A 21706-nucleotide genomic window follows, 5' to 3' on the forward strand; every position below is an offset into this window, starting at 1 on the left:
AGTTATGCTAGTTGACAAATAAAAGACATCTCAACACTCGTGTTGATCAGTTCAACATATTCAAAACGTATATCGCCAATGTAAAATCCGTCCAGTCAATTTTTTCGGTTGAAAAAATTTGTCTTTAATTATAAAATTTAAATTTCATATAGTATATTTAATCATCTCACAATTTTTGTAGTTTCATGTAAAAATATTGTAAAACAAAAGAGAAATTAACACTTTTTGTCAATCAACATGATCAATTCAATATGTGTAAAGCTTACATCAGTGAGTGTGAAATCCTTCAAGTCAAGTTTTATTTTGGTCAAAAGTTGATTTTTTGGGGGTTTTTTGTTAGATTTTCATGTAATATACATGTAGTTCAGTATCTCAAAGATTTTCAAACATTAAAAAAAAATCTAACAAATAACAAAAATGGTTCGACTTTTTCATGTATTTATATCAGGTCCAGTCATATAATCCTGTCAGTGTCACAAATTCGCAAATTTTGGGCAATATGTAACCCAATGAATAAGGAAAATAACTCTTCTTCTTCTTCGTCAGTTTCATCATACTGATGTTAACTCACTGTAGAGACATATACAAAATTCATATGTCTCTGATTTTAAGAGATAACTGTATTGTATTTGAAGCTTTAAGGAGGTCCATCTGTAGTTTTACTGTCGCAAAATTAGTTTACCTGGCGATGCTGAGCGGAGACAGGTAAATGGGTATTTGGGACAGTGAAACTACCGATGAATGTCCGTAAAACTTCAAATACAATACAGTTATCTCTATTCTAATGCAAAACAAGGTCATAATTAAATTTCAGTGTTAAATTTTCATTAAAGGAAATTCTGCGAAAAAATGTTAACTTCTTTGGTCCTTACACTAGGTGAGGTCATAGGTATGCTTATGGCGTCAAACATACACACAGGGCGTTTTCTGGCTTCTGAGCTGCTTCAGAATGTAATAAAATTTGATAAAAAGAAGATTTTAAGGTGCAACATGTGAGTTTTTTTGCTTATTATTGTAGAAATAACATGTCACTCAATACATTCAGCAATTCAAAATGTCGGCTTCCTTAGTTACAGACAAGGAGATGGAGAATTTTACGCTAACTGTCATCCAATCAAAACCATTGATACAAATTAATTGCATTAGAATACTGATTTGATATGATTTTCTGTTCTAAAAAAAGTTTCTATGTAGAGTGGGGTGCACATATTCGCCGGGGACACATTTTCGCCGTTTTATGATTTTGAGGTGTAAAAACTTCAAAGGATAGCTGAAATGGAAGAAATATGCCGATAAATTAGATTTTTTTAACAAATATGATTATCTTTTAAACTACGACAAAATTGCAGCACTTACCGCACAGGACAGAAAAACAGACAACGATTTGCGGCCAATTTCCTGAATGAAAAACATGATTTCAAAGAAGTATTTCTTGGTAATTCTTTGACTGATTGGGTATCCGGTCGTTCCGGCCCCAAACCGATCCGGCCCCAAGTCAATCCGGCCCAAAGTCGATCCGGCCCAAGTCGATCCGGCCCACGTCCATCCGGCCCCAAGTCGATCCGGCCCCATAATAAAATATGAATGAAATATATTCACTATATGGAGGAATTTTTCAGGTAACATCAGAGGCTTCTATAAGTTACACTTGTTTTTTTTATAATATCGAATAGTCAATATATTTTTCTTAAAGTTGACAATATTTTGAATAGTTGTGTGTAGATAAATAAAGTAAAAACAAGTTATATGAGTATCCATTAAGCTTTATTGCAAGAAAATAACATGACATTAAATGCACAGGATTCGGCAAATCAAACAACATTTTAGAAATTTGAAGAAATTAAAAGAAAAACCAAGTTTGTATGTATCAGCTTGGGGATCGGCTTGTACCGTCATGACCGTTGTGTATGTAACTTTTTGTTATATACGTTTTAATATAATTATACAATTATCTTGAAAACTTGTAATAAAAACATAATCAACCTAGTATACTCATCTAAAGTAAAAAAAAAAAATCAAAGACCTTTTTTAATTTTTTTTAACTCACACCTTTTACATTAAAATAAAAATCATAAACATTTATGAATTACAATTAATATATATCTTTATTTTTATTCCCTATAAATATATTTTTTATTGGGGCCGGATCGACGTGGGGCCGGATCGACGTGGGACGGATCGACTTGAGCCGGATCGACGTGGGGCCGAACGACCCGAAAGCGACTGATTGCCCTAAATTTCAGTTCTGTACACCTTTCAAAACTGTCTGCTATTCATCTATTATGAAATTGATTTGAAAAATATTGATTAGAGCTGCAGTTTTTTGGATTTAAATAGATGTATAAAAACGGCGAATATGTGTCTCCCATTGACAAAACATCAGGCAATTTCAAACACCCTTTAATCAAACTTTTCAGATGATTATATACCCGCGATCGGATCCTGCACTGTGTAACATACAGATACAGATTATATTCAAACAAACACGTTTTCAAGCTTAAGAATATTTTGCATTTGAAGTTATCTTCATATAGAAATATCAGTATACTTTAAAAACATATAGACCTGAACATAAACTGTAGAAAACATAGAAAGATGTGGCGAAAATGAGCACCCCACTCTACATCATACATGTTTTGCTGTTACAGACTTTGCAGTATACACTACTGTAGTCTGTACCAGGTTAAGGAGGATTGGGTTTTAATTAATCTAATTATTCATATAAGGAACTGACATCTTCTTTGCTACATCTGTTTCTCTGAATTGTTCTTTTACCATGCTTGTGAGAAGCTGTGATTGCAAAAGCAAAATCCAAAGCAAACAAGGTAAACTCCAGAGAAAAGAAAACTGATGGAAAAGTCTAGAGATATAGGGAGGCTCTAAAATAAGTCAATCAGTCCGGATAAACTATTTTGTTTAGCAGTTTATAATTTGTTCATACATCTATAAAAATGTCATGTTAATTTTGGTTTTGAAGCTTAAATATATTAAAGTGAGTTTTCATTTTTTGTTATTTTTTTAAAAGGGTTAATATATTGGCACTGGCTACGGTTACATGGAAATGTAATTAATAATAAAAATATTATTGTTACATTGGAGACTAAATGCCGGAATGCATGTTGGGTAAGGACCCAACGTCCTCCACGGATACGTGTACATACAGAAGTTCTTAGTATTTTAAAAGTTACAGTTAGCAAACTTTGCTTTTAATGTATCAATTTGCGTCAAGTTGTATAGCTGTATGAAATTTATGTCTTGATATTGTTTCAGTTTCGTTTAAAACGCATCCCAAGTTTTATTTTTTTTTCACCCTAAACACCATTTGTTGAATAATAATATTTATCATTTATCAGTATTACAAGTATTGTTTAGTACATATGAAAGAATTAAGCAATACAACTATAGAAGATTTAAGTTTAATCAATCTAGCGTACATTGCTGTTTTTCATGTAACAATAACGTAATTGTAACCGTAGCCTCGGTAATTATTGTTACATTTGTAATTAATCGGTTTCTCACCCAACTTTGCATTCCGGCAATTAGTCTCCAATGTAACAATAATATTTTTATTATTGTTACATTTCCATGTAACCGTAGCCAGTGCCTTTGATTTTTATGGGAAGGGCTAGGATGAAAAATTTTGTCCTGCATTTTTTTTTAGTTGTAATCCCTGTCCTGCCTTTTTATTTTTCACTCTGTTCGGTCCTGCCTTTTTTTTTATTAGTTTATCCTGACTTTTTTTAACTAAATTGTCATCCTGCCTTTTTTTTTTTGCAAAGTGTCTCATCCTGCCTTTTTTTTTACTCAAAACTACTGTCCTGCCTATTTTTTTCAAATTTCATCCTAGCCCCCCCCCCCCCCCCCCCCCCATAAAAATCAAATGGTAGCTCCCTAAGAGACTCCGGGATCCATCATATGAACTAAGAGACTTTTGTCACAGACTCGACAATAAAATTACATAATATGCATTCATTCTCAAAACATTTACTTGACTTAGTCTCAATATTCCAACCTGATCTCCTTAATTCAAAACAGTAACACATATAACAGCTCAGTTTTTCCAGAAGAGTTACATTTTCTTTTGTCAAGAGCCATAAAAAATCAGAAGATTTATTTAAATCGCAACGCAAAGATCATATGTAAAATAGAATTCCGGTTCCGCAAATTTCCGGCAAATTCCGGTCCGGGTCCGGGTTCGGGTTACCACTCTTTACCGACCACCCGAAACACTGTAAGCTTTTTTTTAAAACTAAGTTTCATACGTTTATTTTATAAGATAAGATAAGATAAATTTTATTTTCCAAATTATGTTCCCAGGGGGGCATATACACATAACATATATAATTGATACAACATACAATATTTTACATAACATTGTAAAATAAACTATTTGTTAAATAAAAAAAGTATTTGAGAGTTGCTACTCAAGAGATGTGCCAAACCCCATTTATTTATTTACTTTTTTTTTCTCGCTTGATTTTATAATATTTTGCTGAAAATGTATAAATGTAAAATATAAAATAAATGATTGTTTAGCTGCAACAGACACCAAGGGACGATGCTCTAGGATTGTGATCTTAAAAGCTCTAACAATCCTCCTCGTATCTGATGCAGAAAAACAGACACAAATGGAAAAAGTTTATGTATAGATTCAACCCATATGAATCTACAGTAATAAACTATATAAATGGGGGGGCTGACAGTTGTATAGAATATGTACAGGAAGCCGGTTATAAATTAAATCCCAAAAAGGTACTTGTGAACATTGGAGGAAGAGACCTTCGTGGAGACAGGGTTAAAGAGGACAAATTCAAAGAGTTACTCTCTGAAATTACAAGAACATGGCCTAAATCGCAAATCTATGTTCTCCCTATACTGAAAAGGAAAGATATTCCATATGATCAAGTGCAGATGGCAAATCAGACAATACTATCTGCCAGTCAAGGCTTCAAAACTATTAGAACACTAGATCCATTCGTACCAGCAGACAATATGTACTTTGATCATGTGCACCTAAACACTACTAAAGGCATACCATCGCTTGTTAAATTTTTGAAAAAAGGTATGAACATTACACCCTCGAAAACCAATTCATCGCCACCGTACAAGTCAACCACAAGACAAAGGGATCAACCCAATCAAACTACTAGACGTTATGAGCACCAATATAACCAATACTCAACACATGAGGATCGTCTAACAAACGAAAGATACAAAAATTATAATAACAACCGAATTAACAATATTCAACTCCAACCAGAGTTTCCACAATCACCACGGTATCCGCAATCACAACCATTCAACATGAACAATAGTCAAGAACGACCACCGTTTCCACAACCACAACAATTCAACATGAATACTAGTCAACGACAACCGTTTCCACAAACAACAACATTCAACATGAACAATAATCTACACAGGACGCCATTCCTGCAAGCACCACCAGTCAACTTACCGCCTTTGCCGTTTTATCCGTGGCCATGGGGCCCATTTAACCAACCAAGTAACCAAAATGGCTTTTCAAATTATCCCTAAACATTTGTTACAATCAGTATTATTAATTGGATATCAAAAGCTATACATGTTATAGTTGAAAAACAATTGTAATTTGGTGTACTTATTTGCCTGATAAGTCGAGATATGACTAAAAATCAATGTTTTTGGGTTTGGTTTTTTTTGTTGTTGTTTTTATTTGTTCTTTTCAAATATATATATATATATATATATTTATATAAAGTATGAATATTCATAGTATAAATAAGAAAGAGAAAAAACACCATTGTTTCCATTCTATACTATTTATACAAAAGGAAAAGATTTTTTCCCCCCATTTTTATGTTATATGATAAATCATAAAAAGAAAGAAACTTCTATTAACCATTTATAGTAAAAATGCAAAAAATGGATCATTTAATTCATTGTAATTTTTAAATTATCAATTCCTTGACAAAGGATCATCCAAAATCAACTCCAATTTTGCCCTTTTAACTTATACTTTAAATCATTTTACTAAAATAATGCCAAAACTGAGTTCTACTGAATATAACCTTAACATTGGCATGTGGAATATTCAAGGTTTAAATTCAGAAATAATTTCTGATCATGCATTTGTAAATTTTTTATCAAAAATGCATATTATTAGTCTTGTTGAAACTTGGAGTGACAGTGGTAAACCTGTTGATAATATTCCTGGATTTGATTTTATATGTAATAGTACCAGGAAAAAACATAAAAGAGCCAGACGTGGTTCTGGTGGTATTTCTCTGTATGTCAGAAGTTCTATATATAAAGTTATATCCAAACTAACTTGTACTCATAATAATGCTGTATGGGTTAAACTAGATTAACATTTTTTTAATCTTAAGAATGATATTTTTATGGCTACAGTATATTTTTCACCAGAATATTCTTCTGGTTGTACAGAAGATATAAATGAAGTTAAAATATTCAAAGATGCTAAGAAATATTGAGCACTATAGTCAACTCGGAGATATTGTAATTCAAGGTGATTTTAATGCATATACCAATACTATTCCAGATTTTGTTATCTCTGATGAAGCAAAATTCCCAAAATCAAAAGACAATGATTATTCAATTGACTCACATAATTTAAGAAATAATCTTGATTCAAAATCTGCAAATAAGAGTGGAAAGTTATTAATTGATTTATGTAAAGAATCCAGACTCAGAATACTGAACGGAAGAACTATTGGAGACCCTTTGGGCAAATGTACATGTATAACATATAATGGTTCCAGTCTTGTAGACTATACACTTGTGTCTTCTAATTTATTACAGTGCATAGGAAACTTTAAAGTTAATGATTTTACTCCAATATCAGATCACTGTCCTATCAGTTGCTCTTTACTTACTTGCTTTCAAAAATGTAAAACTATAGAGACAAAATTAGATCCTCTCCCTGGTAAATTTTTTTGGGATAACAAAGCAATTGATTGTTATACTACAAACATTCAAAACTCACATGTAAAACAAAGACTAGATGAATTTGTAAATGATAAACAGATTGATTCTAATTCAGCTGTTGAAAAATTCAACGCTATTTTGTGTAATACAGCACTTTTATCCACTAAATTTGTTCAAAAGAAAATCATGAATAGGCCTATTAAGAAAAATAAAAAACCATGGTTCTCAGACTCTTGTCATGACCTCCATACTACAGTTAAAAAGTACTGTTTACTTGTAAATAAGTTTCCAGACAATGGATCCTATAGAAACTCATTTTACTCATTCAAATCTAAATTAAGAAGAAGGTGTAAAAGAAGAAAGAAGTTACAAGAGTCAAATCTGTGACCAAATTTCACTAAATATGAAAAAAGACCCAAAGACATTTTGGAATTTACTTCTCTTTCAGAAATAAAAGAGGAAAACCATTTTGATCAAGAATTATTTATAAACTACTTTAAAAAAATGAACAGTACTTCTAATATCCAAAACAATAAATTCCATGACATAATTATTAAAAAATTAACAGCCTTAAAAAAGACACTAAATACATGCAACTCTGACAACGAATTTAATAAACAAATTCAGCCAGCTGAAATTTTAAATGCAGTTAAAACACTTAAAAATGGTAAATCATCAGCTGAAGACTTAATTTCTAACGAATTGATTAAATGCGGTATGCCAGTATTATTAGAACCCCTATTAAAACTTTTTATCCTAGTATTTATGAAAGGCAGCTTCCCAAAATTATGGAACAAAAGTCTGATTACTTTAATTCATAAATAGGGGAACAAATCTGACCCCTCTAATTATAGAGGTATCTCATTGACTTCTAATTTGGGAAAATTATTCAATAAAATTATACACACTAGACTTTTGAAGTTTATTAACACCAATAATTTGATAAGTGAAAATCAGATTGGCTTCAAAGAAAAAGCTAGAACAGCAGATCATATCTTCTCATTAAAGTCTATTGTAGACAAATATAAAACTAAAAAAAAGAAAATTTTTGCAGCATTTATAGATCTGCGAAAAGCCTTTGATACTGTCTGGAGGGAGGGTTTATTCTACATTCTACTCCAAAACAGACTCCCAGGCAAACTTTTTAACGTCATCCAATCAATGTACAATGACAACAAATGCAGAATTAAATTTCAAAATGGTATTAGCCATGAATTTATATCAAATTGCGGAGTAAAACAAGGGGATGTACTTAGCCCCACTTTGTTTAATATTTATATAAATGGCCTTGTAAATGACCTTGATCATGCAAACACTCAACCAATTATTATAGGAGATGTTAAACTAACATCATTATTATATGCAGATGCCATTATTTTATTGTCTGAAACCCAAGAAGGGCTACAAAATGCACTAAATGAGTTAACTAAATTTTGTTCCCTATGGAAACTTGATGTTAACAAACAAAAATCAAAAATTATAATATTCAATTCTAATGGAAAATCTCATTGTAATTATTTTAAAGTAGAAAAAGAACATCTTGAGACTGTTAAATCTATTTGTTACCTTGGAATAACTATAAATTGTTCAGGAAGTTTAAGTCATTCAAAAAAAAATCTTATGGAAAAAGGAAGAAAAGCTTGGTTTAAAATTAAAAAAAACAGTCTCTTTAGATAATTCCTGCAGTATGCTTGAAAAATTATTTGATACTTTAGTTGTTCCAATAACTCTTTATGGAAGTGAAGTTTGGGGTGTAAGCCAAGTGTTCAAAGATTCAGATCCATTTGAACATTTACATATTAAATTTATTAAAGAAATTTTAGGAGTACAGTGCAAAACAACAAATGTAGCCTGTTTAACTGAGACAAACAGAATCCCTTTGTACTTTAAAATTCACCTTTCAGCTATAAAATTTCTAAACCACATTGTAAACTCGCCTAACACTTTAGTCCATAAAATATATAATAATGTAGAGAAAACAAGTAAATGGGTTAACATTGTAAAAGACTGGTTAAATAAATTAGGTTTTGGTCATCTGATTTTTAATACTTTTAATTTAAAATATCACATAAATAGTATCCAACAAAGAATCTATGACCAGGCTTATCAAATTATGAATTGTTCTATCAATAAATGTGAAAAATTTAATTTCTTTTGTCACACTAAAAGAATTAGAAAAAGGCCCCCATATATTGATATATGTAAATTCAAAACCGACCGATCAGTTTTCAGTAAATTTAAACTAAGTGCGCATTCCCTATCAATTGAAAGAGGGCGTTATACCAACATTGAAAGAAGTAAACGCATTTGCTTATCCTGTAACAGACAAGAAATTGAGAATGAATACCATTTCTTCTCAATCTGTCCATGCTATAAATCATTAAGGGATACCTATATACAAAATATTAATAAAAATTTTATTAAATTGCAGTCCACTATAACACTAAATCATTTGACTGTACTTTTAAATAGCAGTCTACCAGTCATTCATTTCATTATAAAAATCACCATAAAGTATATTAATGATTGTCTTTTATTAAGAACATTTGTATAACCATGATAACTTTTTTTAATATGCAACCTAATTTTTGTTTGTGTTCTTTTTTTTTAATTGTTCATGAACATTAACAACGTGTTAACTGTTGATATTTATAGCCTTTTTCTTCTTTGCTGTGAATACCACTGTCACTCTAATATAATTATAATCAATTTAACTATTGTCAGTTTATTGTCTTAATTTTGTATGCCATAACCATTTAATGTAAATGTGTTTGTGCGAATAAAATATTGTCTATTGTCTATTGTCTATTGTATATTCACAGCAAATAACATATACTGCAGTAAACAGGTATTGAGAATAGTGTAGGTTTCCCTACTGCAGCAGACACCAAGGGGCGGTACTCAAGGAGCTGTTATATAAATTACAGTCTAACATGTAGGTAACTTGAGGGTACCCAAATTGCACCTATTTTGACGGTTTTTTGACCTACGTTTATATATGCGTCAGACATAAGATTTCATTATGTCTTTATTTTGAAGATGTATCATTATTTATTATATGGTTTCACCAATTTGATTTTGAATCCATATGGAATCATAGAAAAATTGGTCTGAACTAACCTCCAAACCATCAATGGTTCTGTAATAAGAAGTACCCTAATTGCATCCATACTTAAATTCGCATTGTCAAAAGTCTAATAACAGAGCTTTTGTTCAATTTCTTCAAATATTTTGAATAATTGGATATTAGTCTATGCGTGCTTACTCTTCATTTTTTTTAAGAAATCAATACTTGTAACAAATTGTATTTTCTAATTTTAAAAAGATGTCGTTTTGATGACGTCGCATGGAGACGTATCCGTACATTTTGCTTTTTCAGTAAACAGTCCATCTGTTGATAAATACAGATGAAAGTTTTTTGTATATTTGAATATTTTTACCTATGTTGAAAAACGTACATTGTATCAAATCATAAAGGCTCGGTATTTTTGGGATTAATTACACCTTATGTAAGAATCCTGGGTTTTGATTGGTTGATAGCCAGTGTATTTTTCATCAATTCACTGTTATCAAACGAATATCATTCATTTTTTAACTCCGCCGGGGTATTTGCCAAAAGGATTTGCCTTTTTTACCCTCTTTGCCGTGGTATTTGCCAAAAAATACTCTATCCGACTGGACGCTTGTAACGTCACGATCATCAATGCCTTTTTGAACATTAACATTCGGTGTAATTAAACAGATATATCATGTTCTTGAGGGGTATTTGCGAAAAATACCAGTCTTGAGAATGAATTTCCCTCGCCTTACGGCTCGTGAAATTTAACATTCTCTCGACTGGTATTTTTCGCAAATACCCCTCCTTAACATGATATATCTGTTTATGATCCTTTCTTTTTTTCTAATTTCAGGATGTCCGGATATAAATTTCATTAAATTCGGGACCTCAGGATTTCATGTTTTTAACCCTGGGATTTCGGGATCAGGAACCCACCGACCCCCCCCCCCCCCCTCAACACTATTTTTAAAAGGGGGCACCATGCACGTAGCTACGTTTACGTCAAAACGCCCGGACGTACACTTAGATTTGGTAAAAAAAAAATCATCTACAAATATTTTTTCTTTCATTTGTCACAAACATGCCCTGTCAGCTGAAGCTGAAGTAATCTAATTTCAATGAAAGACTCTCTTTTGGGCAATTTTAATCAGACGATCTGTCCACCGTTTAATAACCGAATGCACAGGGAGGCATTCTTTCAAATACTTTCTTTCATTGAAATTAGATTACGGCTTCGTCTGATTGGGCATGTTTGTGACAAATGAAAGAAAAAATATTTGGAACTATTAATTATATTTTATTATAATTTGAAAATAGATATATACAGTGTATTACATCATATCTACAAAGTAATTTTAAAGAACTATTAATCATATCTAATGTTATAGTCTTTTCCAACCTTTTTTCATCATGCTTGGAAGATATTGATTGATAATTGGTATATACAATGTAGTTTTATCATGACAATTTACTTATCAGGTTGTGCAGAGTAATGGTCTTGGGACTTGAAAAAATCACTCAAACAATCAATTTTCCACACTGTTTTTAGTCATGCTTGAAGATATTGAGTGATATTTTCCTTTTGGTTTAATACACAATGACAAGTTATAGAACAATTTAGCATTTTGTTCCAGTAAAATGAATTTTCCCAGGTAGGGGACTATGTATTGCCATGCAAAACTAGATCAGAATGCTTGTTTGTTATTATGATTAAACCATACATAAAACTCTTTTAAGTATTAAATGAAAGTCATTGAAAATTAATGTTTTAAAAAGACCACATCTACCTGATAAGACATCTAACATATTTTTGTCTAAAAGCTAGGCACAAAACTTCAAAAGCAATAGGGACATTTGTGTTCCATGGGACAGTCCTCTAAATTATTTTTTTGAATATAGAATAAGAAGATTGGTATATATCATTGTCAATGCGACAAAGCAATATAAATGTATATTACTGTGGATTCATTTATTTTCGTGGGTACCAATTTTCGTGGATTATGGAAAACTTGCAAGTTCGTGGATATTTAATTTCGTGGTTTTGCCGAAGTCTACATACAAGCATATAGACAATTTGTTATTCGTTGAACATTTAATTTCGTGGTTCACCAGTACCCACGAAAGCCACAAAAATTGGTATCCCACGAATAATAATGAATCTACAGTAAGCAATAGGTACATATTTTACAAATAGGACATTCTTTTCACTGACCATTGCTAACACAGTGTAGGATCAAGTTATAAATTAGATTGTAAAAGGAAGTTGATGTTATATTTACAACAATCTTGTTTATGTACATGTATCATGATGTATGCAAAATTTTATTAGGTTTAAAAGATGTTTGCTTTCTTTAATGGGACTAACATATGCATATTCACTTCTGACTGATTAATAAGGAAGGAAAAGGTACTTGAACTAAATTGAAATAAAAAAGTAATTTATGTTTCTCTATACATGCTATATGGAATGCAAATATGCATCTTGAGTATACATGTACATGGTATACTATGAATTATTGATTTTAAGTCCTTCCTACAACAGACATAGTTCACCTCATCCTTTTCCTCTTATCACTCTTTACTTGATTTTTTCATGTGTGTTAACATGGTTAAGTTATTTTAATGTAAATAATACTAAATATTAACTTCATGAACTTGAAATTAGCATTTTTGAATGGTTTTACACATGTCATTTGTAGGGCCTTTATAGCTTGCTTTCGGCGTAAGCCGAGGCTTCATGGATGAGAGAGTTGCCTCATTGGCACTTGTACCACATCTTATATTATCTATGAAAAATGGGAAGTTAATTTATCATTTGTGGTATTTGTTGCCAGAAAACCATCTTTTGATAATATTTAAGTGACATTTAATTCATTACAGAGAATATTGTCCAGAATCTCATGCCTAATTGCTATAATTATTTGATAAAATCATAAAAATCTGACCATAATTCATAGAACCCTTACTATCATGACAATTATGACTATATTAAGAAATGTAATCATACTTTTATTGATTTTCAGTTTTGGTTAGATGAAATGATCAAATGTTAATACCAGTAAATCTTCAATTTCAGACAGATTAAAGAAGCCAAATAAAGCTAATGACTCTCAACTCCATATTTGACTCCATGTTGGGAATAGAATACTGATCAATGTGTAAGTTATATTCTTATAAATAACATATTTATTTCAATATTTTTTCTATTTGCATCAATTGAAGCAAACATTTGGTTAAATTTGAATGATGACACCTGTTTGTGTATAGTACCACCCATACTATGTACAACATTTACAGTATAATTTATATTAAATCATTTTATCTTTTTAATAAATCCAATTGTATAAATTATTGCATGTCAAAGAAGCATAATCTTTCAATGAAGATCTTTAATTTAATGAATGTGATTTTATTGTAGAAAAATACTTTATAGGGGCACTATTGCTATTATAAGATAATTTTAAACTGCATACCCATATACCAGAAACATCTGTTCAATATACGTTATACAGAGAATGTTTCTATTATAAAACAGAATAAATTAAGAACTTCTTCATATATTTTAGTTTTTACTTAAATGATGGTAGGACCTATCATGATTTGTAAGAAAAAGACTGGCATCATCCGCATGCAGCTTTTGTTGTAACAGTTTAAAATTTCTTATATTATTTTAGTGACTTAAATTAATATTTTATAGACTGGATAACTGAATGAATAAACAATCAACTCAATACACTGACATCAATACATAATGAAAGAAAAGAAGGAAATGATAGTTAAAACAACAAACAAGACAACTTTTGAAAGTTTGTTTGGTTTTTCTCTTGATGAATGTAAAAGATGGAGATCACTTGTGACATTGTTCTGTCGTCCAATGGATCCAGCATCCCTTGGGGTCATGAGGATAGTATTTGGTAAGTTAGGATATTGTTATGTCATCCAATGGATCCAGCATCCCTTGGGGTCATGAGGATAGTATTTGGTAAGTTAGGATAATTTGTTATGTTGTCCAATGGATCCAGCATCCCTTGGGGTCAAGAGGATAGTATTTGTTAAGTTCGGATATTGTTATGTTGTCCAATGGATCCAGCATCCCTTGGGGTCAAGAGGATAGTATTTGTTAAGTTAGGATATTGTTATGTTGTCCAATAGATCCAGCATCCCTTGGGGTCAAGAGGATAGTATTTGTTAAGTTAGGATATTGTTATGTTGTCCAATGGATCCAGCATCCCTTGGGGTCAAGAGGAAAGTATTTGTTAAGTTAGGATATTGTTATGTCGTCCAATGAACCCAGCATCCCTTGTGATCATGCGGATAGTATTTGGTAAGTAAGGATATTGTTATGTCGTCCAATGAACCCAGCATCCCTTGTGATCATGCGGATAGTATTTGGTAAGTAAGGATATTGTTATGTTGTCCAATGGATCCAGCATCCCTTGGGGTCAAGAGGATAGTATTTGTTAAGTTAGGATATTGTTATGTTGTCCAATGGATCCAGCATCCCTCGGGGTCAAGAGGATAGTATTTGTTAAGTTAGGATATTGTTATGTTGTCCAATGGATCCAGCATCCCTTGGGTCAAGAGGATAGTATTTGTTAAGTTAGGATATTGTTATGTTGTCCAATGGATCCAGCATCCCTTGGGGTCATGAGGATAATATTTGGTAAGTTAGGATATTGTTATGTCATCCAATGGATCCAGCATCCCTTGGGGTCATGAGGATAGTATTTGGTAAGTTAGGATAATTTGTTATGTTGTCCAATGGATCCAGCATCCCTTGGGGTCAAGAGGATAGTATTTGTTAAGGTAGGATATTGTTATGTTGTCCAATGGATCCAGCATCCCTTGGGGTCAAGAGGATAGTATTTGTTAAGTTAGGATATTGTTATGTTGTCCAATGGATTCAGCATCCTTTGGGATCATGAGGATAGTATTTGGTAAGTAAGGATATTGTTATGTGACCAATGGATCCAGCATCCCTTGGGATCATGAGGATAGTATTTGGTAAATTAGGATATTGTTGTGTTGTCCAATAGATCCAGCATCCCTTGGGATCATGAGGATAGTATTTGGTAAGTCAGGATACAGTTATAATGTCTGCAATGGATCCAGCATTTCCTTGGGGTCACGAGGATAGTATATGGTAAGTAAGGAAATTGTTATGTCGTTCAATGGATCCAGCATCCCTTGGGATCATGAGGACAGTTTTTGGTAAGTAAGGATATTGTTATGTGGTCCAATGGAACCAGCATTCTTTGGAAAGATGAGGATTGTATTTGGTAAGTAAGAATATACTATTATTACACACAATGACCGCTTGGCTTTAAAAATTAAACTTTTTTTAAAGTTCATTTGTTTAACATTTTATTATCATTTTTTTTCAAAAGTAGAATTGTTATATTTTCTGTCCAGAATATACATAAACTATCTTGTTGTTTGTACATGTTGTACATCTAGCATACATTTGTTCCTTTAATTTAATATTTTTATATTTTGGGTGATGGTGTAAGACCCAAACCTAAAACAAAATAGAAATAGAAATATTTAAATATCTTTTGTAAAATATTATTTGTATTTGTATCATTTGTCTGTCTCTTGTTACAGGTTTAACTGTCTAGAGTGTTAAAAAAGTTCTATTTTAGGGCTTGATTTTCATCCATTTATGTCAATCAAAATTTTACAATTAGTTATTTAAAAGCAAGTTTTTATTGCAAGAAAAATAAACTCTTGATGTTTTTTACAACTATACTGTAGATTTCAAAGACCTAGAAATTTAAATATTTGCCATGCATGACTAATTTCAGTCTATTTGGACTTTTAAATGTACCAAGATCAGATATTTTTAAGTATCTTTTTCTTCAGTAAATTTTAATTTTAAGTAATTAAAATTGTTTTAGTTTTAAACTGTTGCATTCCACAAGTTATTGTTTTACATTTCATTTGTATACTTATTAACTAAATTTGTTAACTTACATAAAAAAAAAGATCCAAAGAGTGTAAAAAGTGTTTTCATACTAATATTGATGTATCATATTTATTTTTCAACACATTTGATGATCTGTTTTCTGTATATTCAGAACATAAATTCCTTTCTATATCTTTTAAATGAAAAATCTGTTATTAAAATGTAGAAGTACATGTGCACTCACTCACAGGAGGAAGGCTAATAAAATAAAAGTGGCTGCAACATTTTCTGTGCAATAGCCTATGAACCATTCAACTAATACAATGTAATACTTTATAAGTTTTGATGTTTTCACCTATGGCTATGACTAAATGGAGGTTCGATATTGATGATTTTCACAATGCCAGTTCAGGAGATATTGTCGTTGATATATTAAAATGGCACAATATTTGAAGGACAGATCATCCCAGATGGGTTATATTTTTAAAGCTGCTTTCTTCAAATTCAGCAATGGTTTATACCTTCAATATAAATAAAACCTGGTTTGCTGTCAAATTTTCAACTCTATTTCAATGCTTGTTTTGGAAGATTTGAATTTCCCTGGATGATCCCTGGTATATTGGGGAGGGGGAGGGGGTAGGAGGGGTCCTGACCCTACAATCCAGGACTTAAAAACATGAAATCTTGAGGTCCCAAATTTAAAAAAAAAAAAATTAAAACCTTGTCATCACATCAATTGTTTGTTTACACATATCTGTTCAAGTTATATGACTTTATTTTAGGGTTGTTGATGGTAATAGACATACCGCAAGAGAGAGGATTAGGACACGCTGATGTGAGATTTCAACAAAATGTGTGTTACTTCCCTTTCTTTAACTTCCTGCAACCGCTTCCAATTCAGTGGATGTTTGTAGTTTATGGATTTATGTGGTTAGGTAAGTGTACAAACATACTGAAGGTCTGTTGATAAAAAATAAAAAATCAATAACATAATAGTCCATTTGCCAATTACCGATTTGATTCTGTTATTTCACACTTTTAAAAAAAAAATATTTCCCTTTGTCAATCTTAGACTGGTTCCATACCGACAATATTGGCCTTTGCCGATGCAAAGCATGATGAATTGAAAGTCATGTATTGGCGGTTAAACAAAATTTTCATGAAAATTAATTTCTGATGTCAAAAGTAGTTAGCTTAACAATATAGTAATGTAATTAAAAGATTTGAAAACCTTAAACATGTTAAAGATTACTCACATTAGACACAGGAAAATTTGCTCTTTCTGCTAGCTCTCCATTGCAAATAAAAAGTTATTGTCCCTCTTAAGGAAGACAACTAAAAAGGGGATTTCTAATAACAGGGTCAGTTATGGGAATTGGTGTTTGGTCTATTACAATTATGAAGAAAGTTGCACATTTATGTAGACTTCCAGATGTTGGATTTGGTTTTGTGTGTGTTGTAAATTGTTTTATTATCCACTCACTACGATAATTCCATTTTTGCTTAAATGCCTAATCAATGAAAAGTCGTCAATCAGACTAAGCTGCGGATTTACCTATCTCTTTACATTGGACATGCTAGAACTGATTATCCTTCTATCTTTAATAGAGGGCACAAATATCAAGGATTCATGGGATTTGTGACCTGTTTTTAATGTATAGAGTGTTAAGTCCTTGGTACAATGTAAGTAGGAGCAATCAATTCAGAGAGGAGCTGAATTATTCAGGTTGTTCTGTTGTTGGATGTTTATGAATAAAAGAATCTTAAGTATAAGTAAGTGGTACAGCAACTCATCAATTCAAAAAGTTAGAAAAAGTTACATTTGCAAGTTGTGATGCAGATGCAGGTGTTTTTTGGGTTTTGTCTAGCAGTAAATAGTTGGTGTATTCTGTATGAGTTGGACAAACAACCATTGGTGGAGTCTGGTCAAGATACAATTCATGGAAGTTGCAGTATAGTATATAACCTATATATAATTACCTCTGTACTATGATCATGACTGAAATTTAACTTTTTACATTTAAATACAAAGCATGTTTTTGTTTTATTCATAGGTGCCTTTGGGATGATGTTAGGATTTTTATATCGTCTGAGCTGTTTTTTATTTATGGTGCCTTACTGGTACATATTCTTACTAGACAAGACATCCTGGAACAATCATTCCTATCTTTATGGTTTGATATCAGTCATGTTTTTCCTCTGTGATGCTAACCGTTACTGGTCTGTTGATGGATTGCTATGGAAGAGTTGTAGAAACAGTCATGTTCCTCTGTGGAGCTATACAGTATTTAGATTTCAGGTAATATATTAGTCCTGAGCTAGGCCATAAAGAAGAATAGGTTTGTTTGCCCAAACCCTACCTACCCAGAAAAAAGCTGCCTACTCAAATTCTTTTATTGTCCTGATTTGAAGAAGTTTTTTTTTTAATCAGATAGGCATGAAGACTAATAAACATCCAATACTTCAATTTCTTTAAAAAAAAAATTAAAAAAATGCCTATCTACCTACCCACCTTTTCAACCTTGAGTAGGGTTTGGGCAAACCAAAATATTTTTAATTGTGGCCCTATGTATATGTGTTATAAAATTGTCTTTATCTATTCTTTGCATTCCAATGTCTGCCAAAGTTCAAATGAAGTAGTAGTCAGCAATTAAAAGTGACCTTCAATAATGAGAAAAATATTAAACCATTCAATTGAGAAAACTATCAGGCAAATTAATAACAAACAATTTTCATGACTTTATACAAAAAAATACAATTATGACTAACATGATCCAAGGACAACCACAGAACTACAGGCTCCTGACCTAGGACTGCCTGCATATAAAGAATGTGATAGGGTTAAATATGTTTAAAGGCACACACCCTTCCCTAACCTTGGACAGTAGTGTGACAGTACAAGAAAGGGGTGAAAGATACCAGAGGAACACAAGATTAAACTGTAAAAATTATTTGAAAAGGGCTTAACTCATCACATACAGCAGAAAAAAAACATCTAACAAAATAACAGTCCGGAAGTGGCAAAGTATGTATACAGTCCTTACACCTTAATACCATACACCATTACACCATACACCTTGTACCGTTAAACCATACACGTTACACCTTTGCACCATACACGTTACACATTACACCATACACAATTCCCCATTCTATCTACACGATCCGAAATTACCCATAACGCAATTAAATTTCAAATATTAAGATTATTATTATTGTTTATGTTTACAATATGAAAAATTAAAATAAAAAGAACTTCGTTTTCAACCAATGAAATGTTGTACACCGTTCATTCACACAATTCCCGATCGCATGTTACACAATCACACCATTCCTCATACACCATTACACCATTCCCCTTACACCATAGCACCATAAACCTTACACCATTACACCATATGCCATACATCATTACACCATACACGTTTTTTTGGGAAGTTTACACCATCCAAGGGCTGTACATTCATCACAACACAAAAGACACAGAGTACATATCTTCAAGGGTACTCACAGTTACTTACAGCTAGTTCAAAGCCAATTTACAACTGATTAAAAAATACATGTATCTAAAATATAAATCACTGCAGGGATCTCCATGGATGAATATTTAACGATGGAATAACTCTTAACCAGGACAACATGGACAAAACCCTATGTGTTGTGATCGTAACTATTTCATTTTACAATTCATTTTAGGGAATAGAAAATAGATGTATTGTTTATTATGAATTCATTATAAAATAACAAATATTTTCATTAATTGTCATTTGTAATAATTCCAATGTCAGATTATCAAGTTGCAATTGATATTTAGAGATTATCATTGGTGATTTCAACGAGATTGATTTTTCTTGCTTGAGCCGGTATAGCGAAAATGAGAAAAGCTATCGAGTTGAGATGACCAATGATAATCTGCTTATCGCTATTTTAAGTATGAAGAAATTGTCAATCCACGTGTGCCTTTAGTTTCTAGCAATAATTTTTCATATCACTCTACTGTGCAGAGAAAAGAAATTATCAGTCAGTAAGATCAAAGGAAAATTTTTAAAAATGGCAATAAATTCAAGTATTTAATTTTAAATTGTGATTCATCGAGTCATGATCGATAACTCTTTGACATGAAATTATTTTCTGTTTTATAAATTAAAGGTATAACCTTGTACTTGTTTAAAAGTTATGATCACTTAATCTAAACTTAAGGAAATTACATCTGTTTTCAAAGATATTAGAATAAAAATATTTTATTTTACCGCTTTGTTTAAGAGTTTTATATATCAGAAATATACAAGTCTAGTTTCTCAAATTTCTATTTAATTTTTCATGATATTTAAGAAGTTTATTTTTATTTCAGTTTTTAGTGTTTTTATTTGGTTTGTATTTCTACATTACTCAGTGTTAAATCACCACGTGCATCCTAGCTTTGCAATCATTTTAAGTAAACCATGTCTAACATCCTGATGAGCCAAGATTCAATTTACAATTTGATGCCATTTTTTTAATTTTCCTTCTAATTGTTTTTTTGTTTGTCCAAATTATATTTGGGTTTCCATTGGGTAGCCCATGATTAACAATGAATCCACAGTAATTATTATACAGAGGTTTGCTGTAATTGCTACATCATATATGTCATGTCATTTCTTGAAGGATTTTACAGTGACAAAAGAAGGATGTTATTTTATTTAGGAAGGATTTTGATGATATTTATCTCATTCAAAAATAAAAGGCATTCCTTCTTATTCTAATGATTCAATGACAATTGAAACCAAATAGATTCAAAATTTTATTTTAAAAGTAAATGTGATTATTCAGCTTTTTTACGATTTGAAGTTTAACTGAAATAAAGTTTCTTAAATATTTTCACCAGATAAGTCTGTTGGTCTTATAGAGTATTACTTGTAACTAAATACAGTGTTCAAGCAGACTGTGGATTCATTTATTTTCTTGGGTATCATTATACGTGGAAATCTTACACTTTCGTGGATATTTTATTTCATGATTTTTCTCAAGTCTGCATACCTGAGACTATAGAAAATTTGTAATTGGTTGAAAAATTAAATTTGTGGTTCTGCTATAACAACAAAATCAACTAAAATCGGTATCCAACGAAAAATAATGATTCCACAGTATTATACTGATGTCCTTAAATTGGTGATGGGATATGTTCAGTAAAAAAAATATATGCAGAAAATGTTATTGTAAGCCTTTACAGAATTATAGTTTTTGATTAAAATAAACCAGTGCTCAATACTCTGCATTTTACAAAAATCAAAACTTAAATAGACAGGGCAGGGTTACACTGAAATGCAGTCAACTTTAGCGTTTGATAGTTCATTGATTACATTCTGGCGTATCACAAACAAACAACTTGTAACGTCTTATTTCATTGGCCGAAAGATTCTAATACAACATTATTTGTAGTTTGCACGTGAATTGACACAGGTGACTGACTATGGAATGTACTATGTTACTAAGAACGTAAAAACAAGGATTTGACAATGTATAGTTTACAAATCTTAGGTCAAAAATTAAATAAATGTTGTGTATTTCAAATTACTATACTGCAGCAACATAATTATCATGTACATAATGTACCGCATTATGAAACATATAAGGATAAAATAAAATATATTTGCCACTTTTATACATGATTAAGTAACCACATTTAATTTCTTTCAATGTCGTAGTTACTTATAACTTGATAAGGATCTTATAATGCTGATCCCTTATGATAATTACAAAAAGTTATGATGGGTTGCATATTCCTCTTTTAGTGTTTTCATGCTATAAAACGAAGATACAGAAAGCTAAGCGTTTGG

General features: G+C 31.4%; 2 protein-coding genes and 1 long non-coding RNA gene across 6 annotated transcripts in view; 2 read left to right on the forward strand and 1 right to left on the reverse strand.

Annotated features, from left to right (window-relative positions):
- Positions 1–2858, reverse strand: part of LOC143044678 (DNA-directed RNA polymerase III subunit RPC1-like) — a 77936-nt gene extending 75078 nt beyond the window's left edge. The window contains exon 1 of the mRNA XM_076216742.1: positions 2735–2858. Within this exon, the coding sequence (XP_076072857.1) occupies positions 2735–2778 (44 nt within the window). The 5' untranslated portion in view covers positions 2779–2858. The remainder of the gene's footprint in view (positions 1–2734) is intronic.
- The window catches only part of LOC143044680 (uncharacterized), a 154618-nt gene that overhangs the window by 71577 nt on the left and 61335 nt on the right, over positions 1–21706 (forward strand). The window lies entirely within an intron of this gene.
- LOC143044679 (vitamin K-dependent gamma-carboxylase-like) overlaps positions 9726–21706 on the forward strand; it is a 71352-nt gene continuing 59371 nt past the window's right edge. The window contains exons 1-5 of one of the 4 annotated variants that reach the window (XM_076216743.1): positions 9726–9862; positions 13009–13143; positions 13683–13899; positions 16673–16825; positions 17945–18189. In XM_076216743.1, coding sequence (XP_076072858.1) covers positions 13737–13899; positions 16673–16825; positions 17945–18189 — 561 coding nt within the window. In that variant the 5' untranslated portion in view covers positions 9726–9862; positions 13009–13143; positions 13683–13736. The other 3 variants (XM_076216744.1, XM_076216745.1, XM_076216746.1) reach the window with 3 other exon arrangements.

Source organism: Mytilus galloprovincialis, chromosome 9, assembly GCF_965363235.1.
Source record: "Mytilus galloprovincialis chromosome 9, xbMytGall1.hap1.1, whole genome shotgun sequence".
In the NCBI taxonomy this organism is placed as follows: Eukaryota; Metazoa; Mollusca; class Bivalvia; order Mytilida; family Mytilidae; genus Mytilus; species Mytilus galloprovincialis.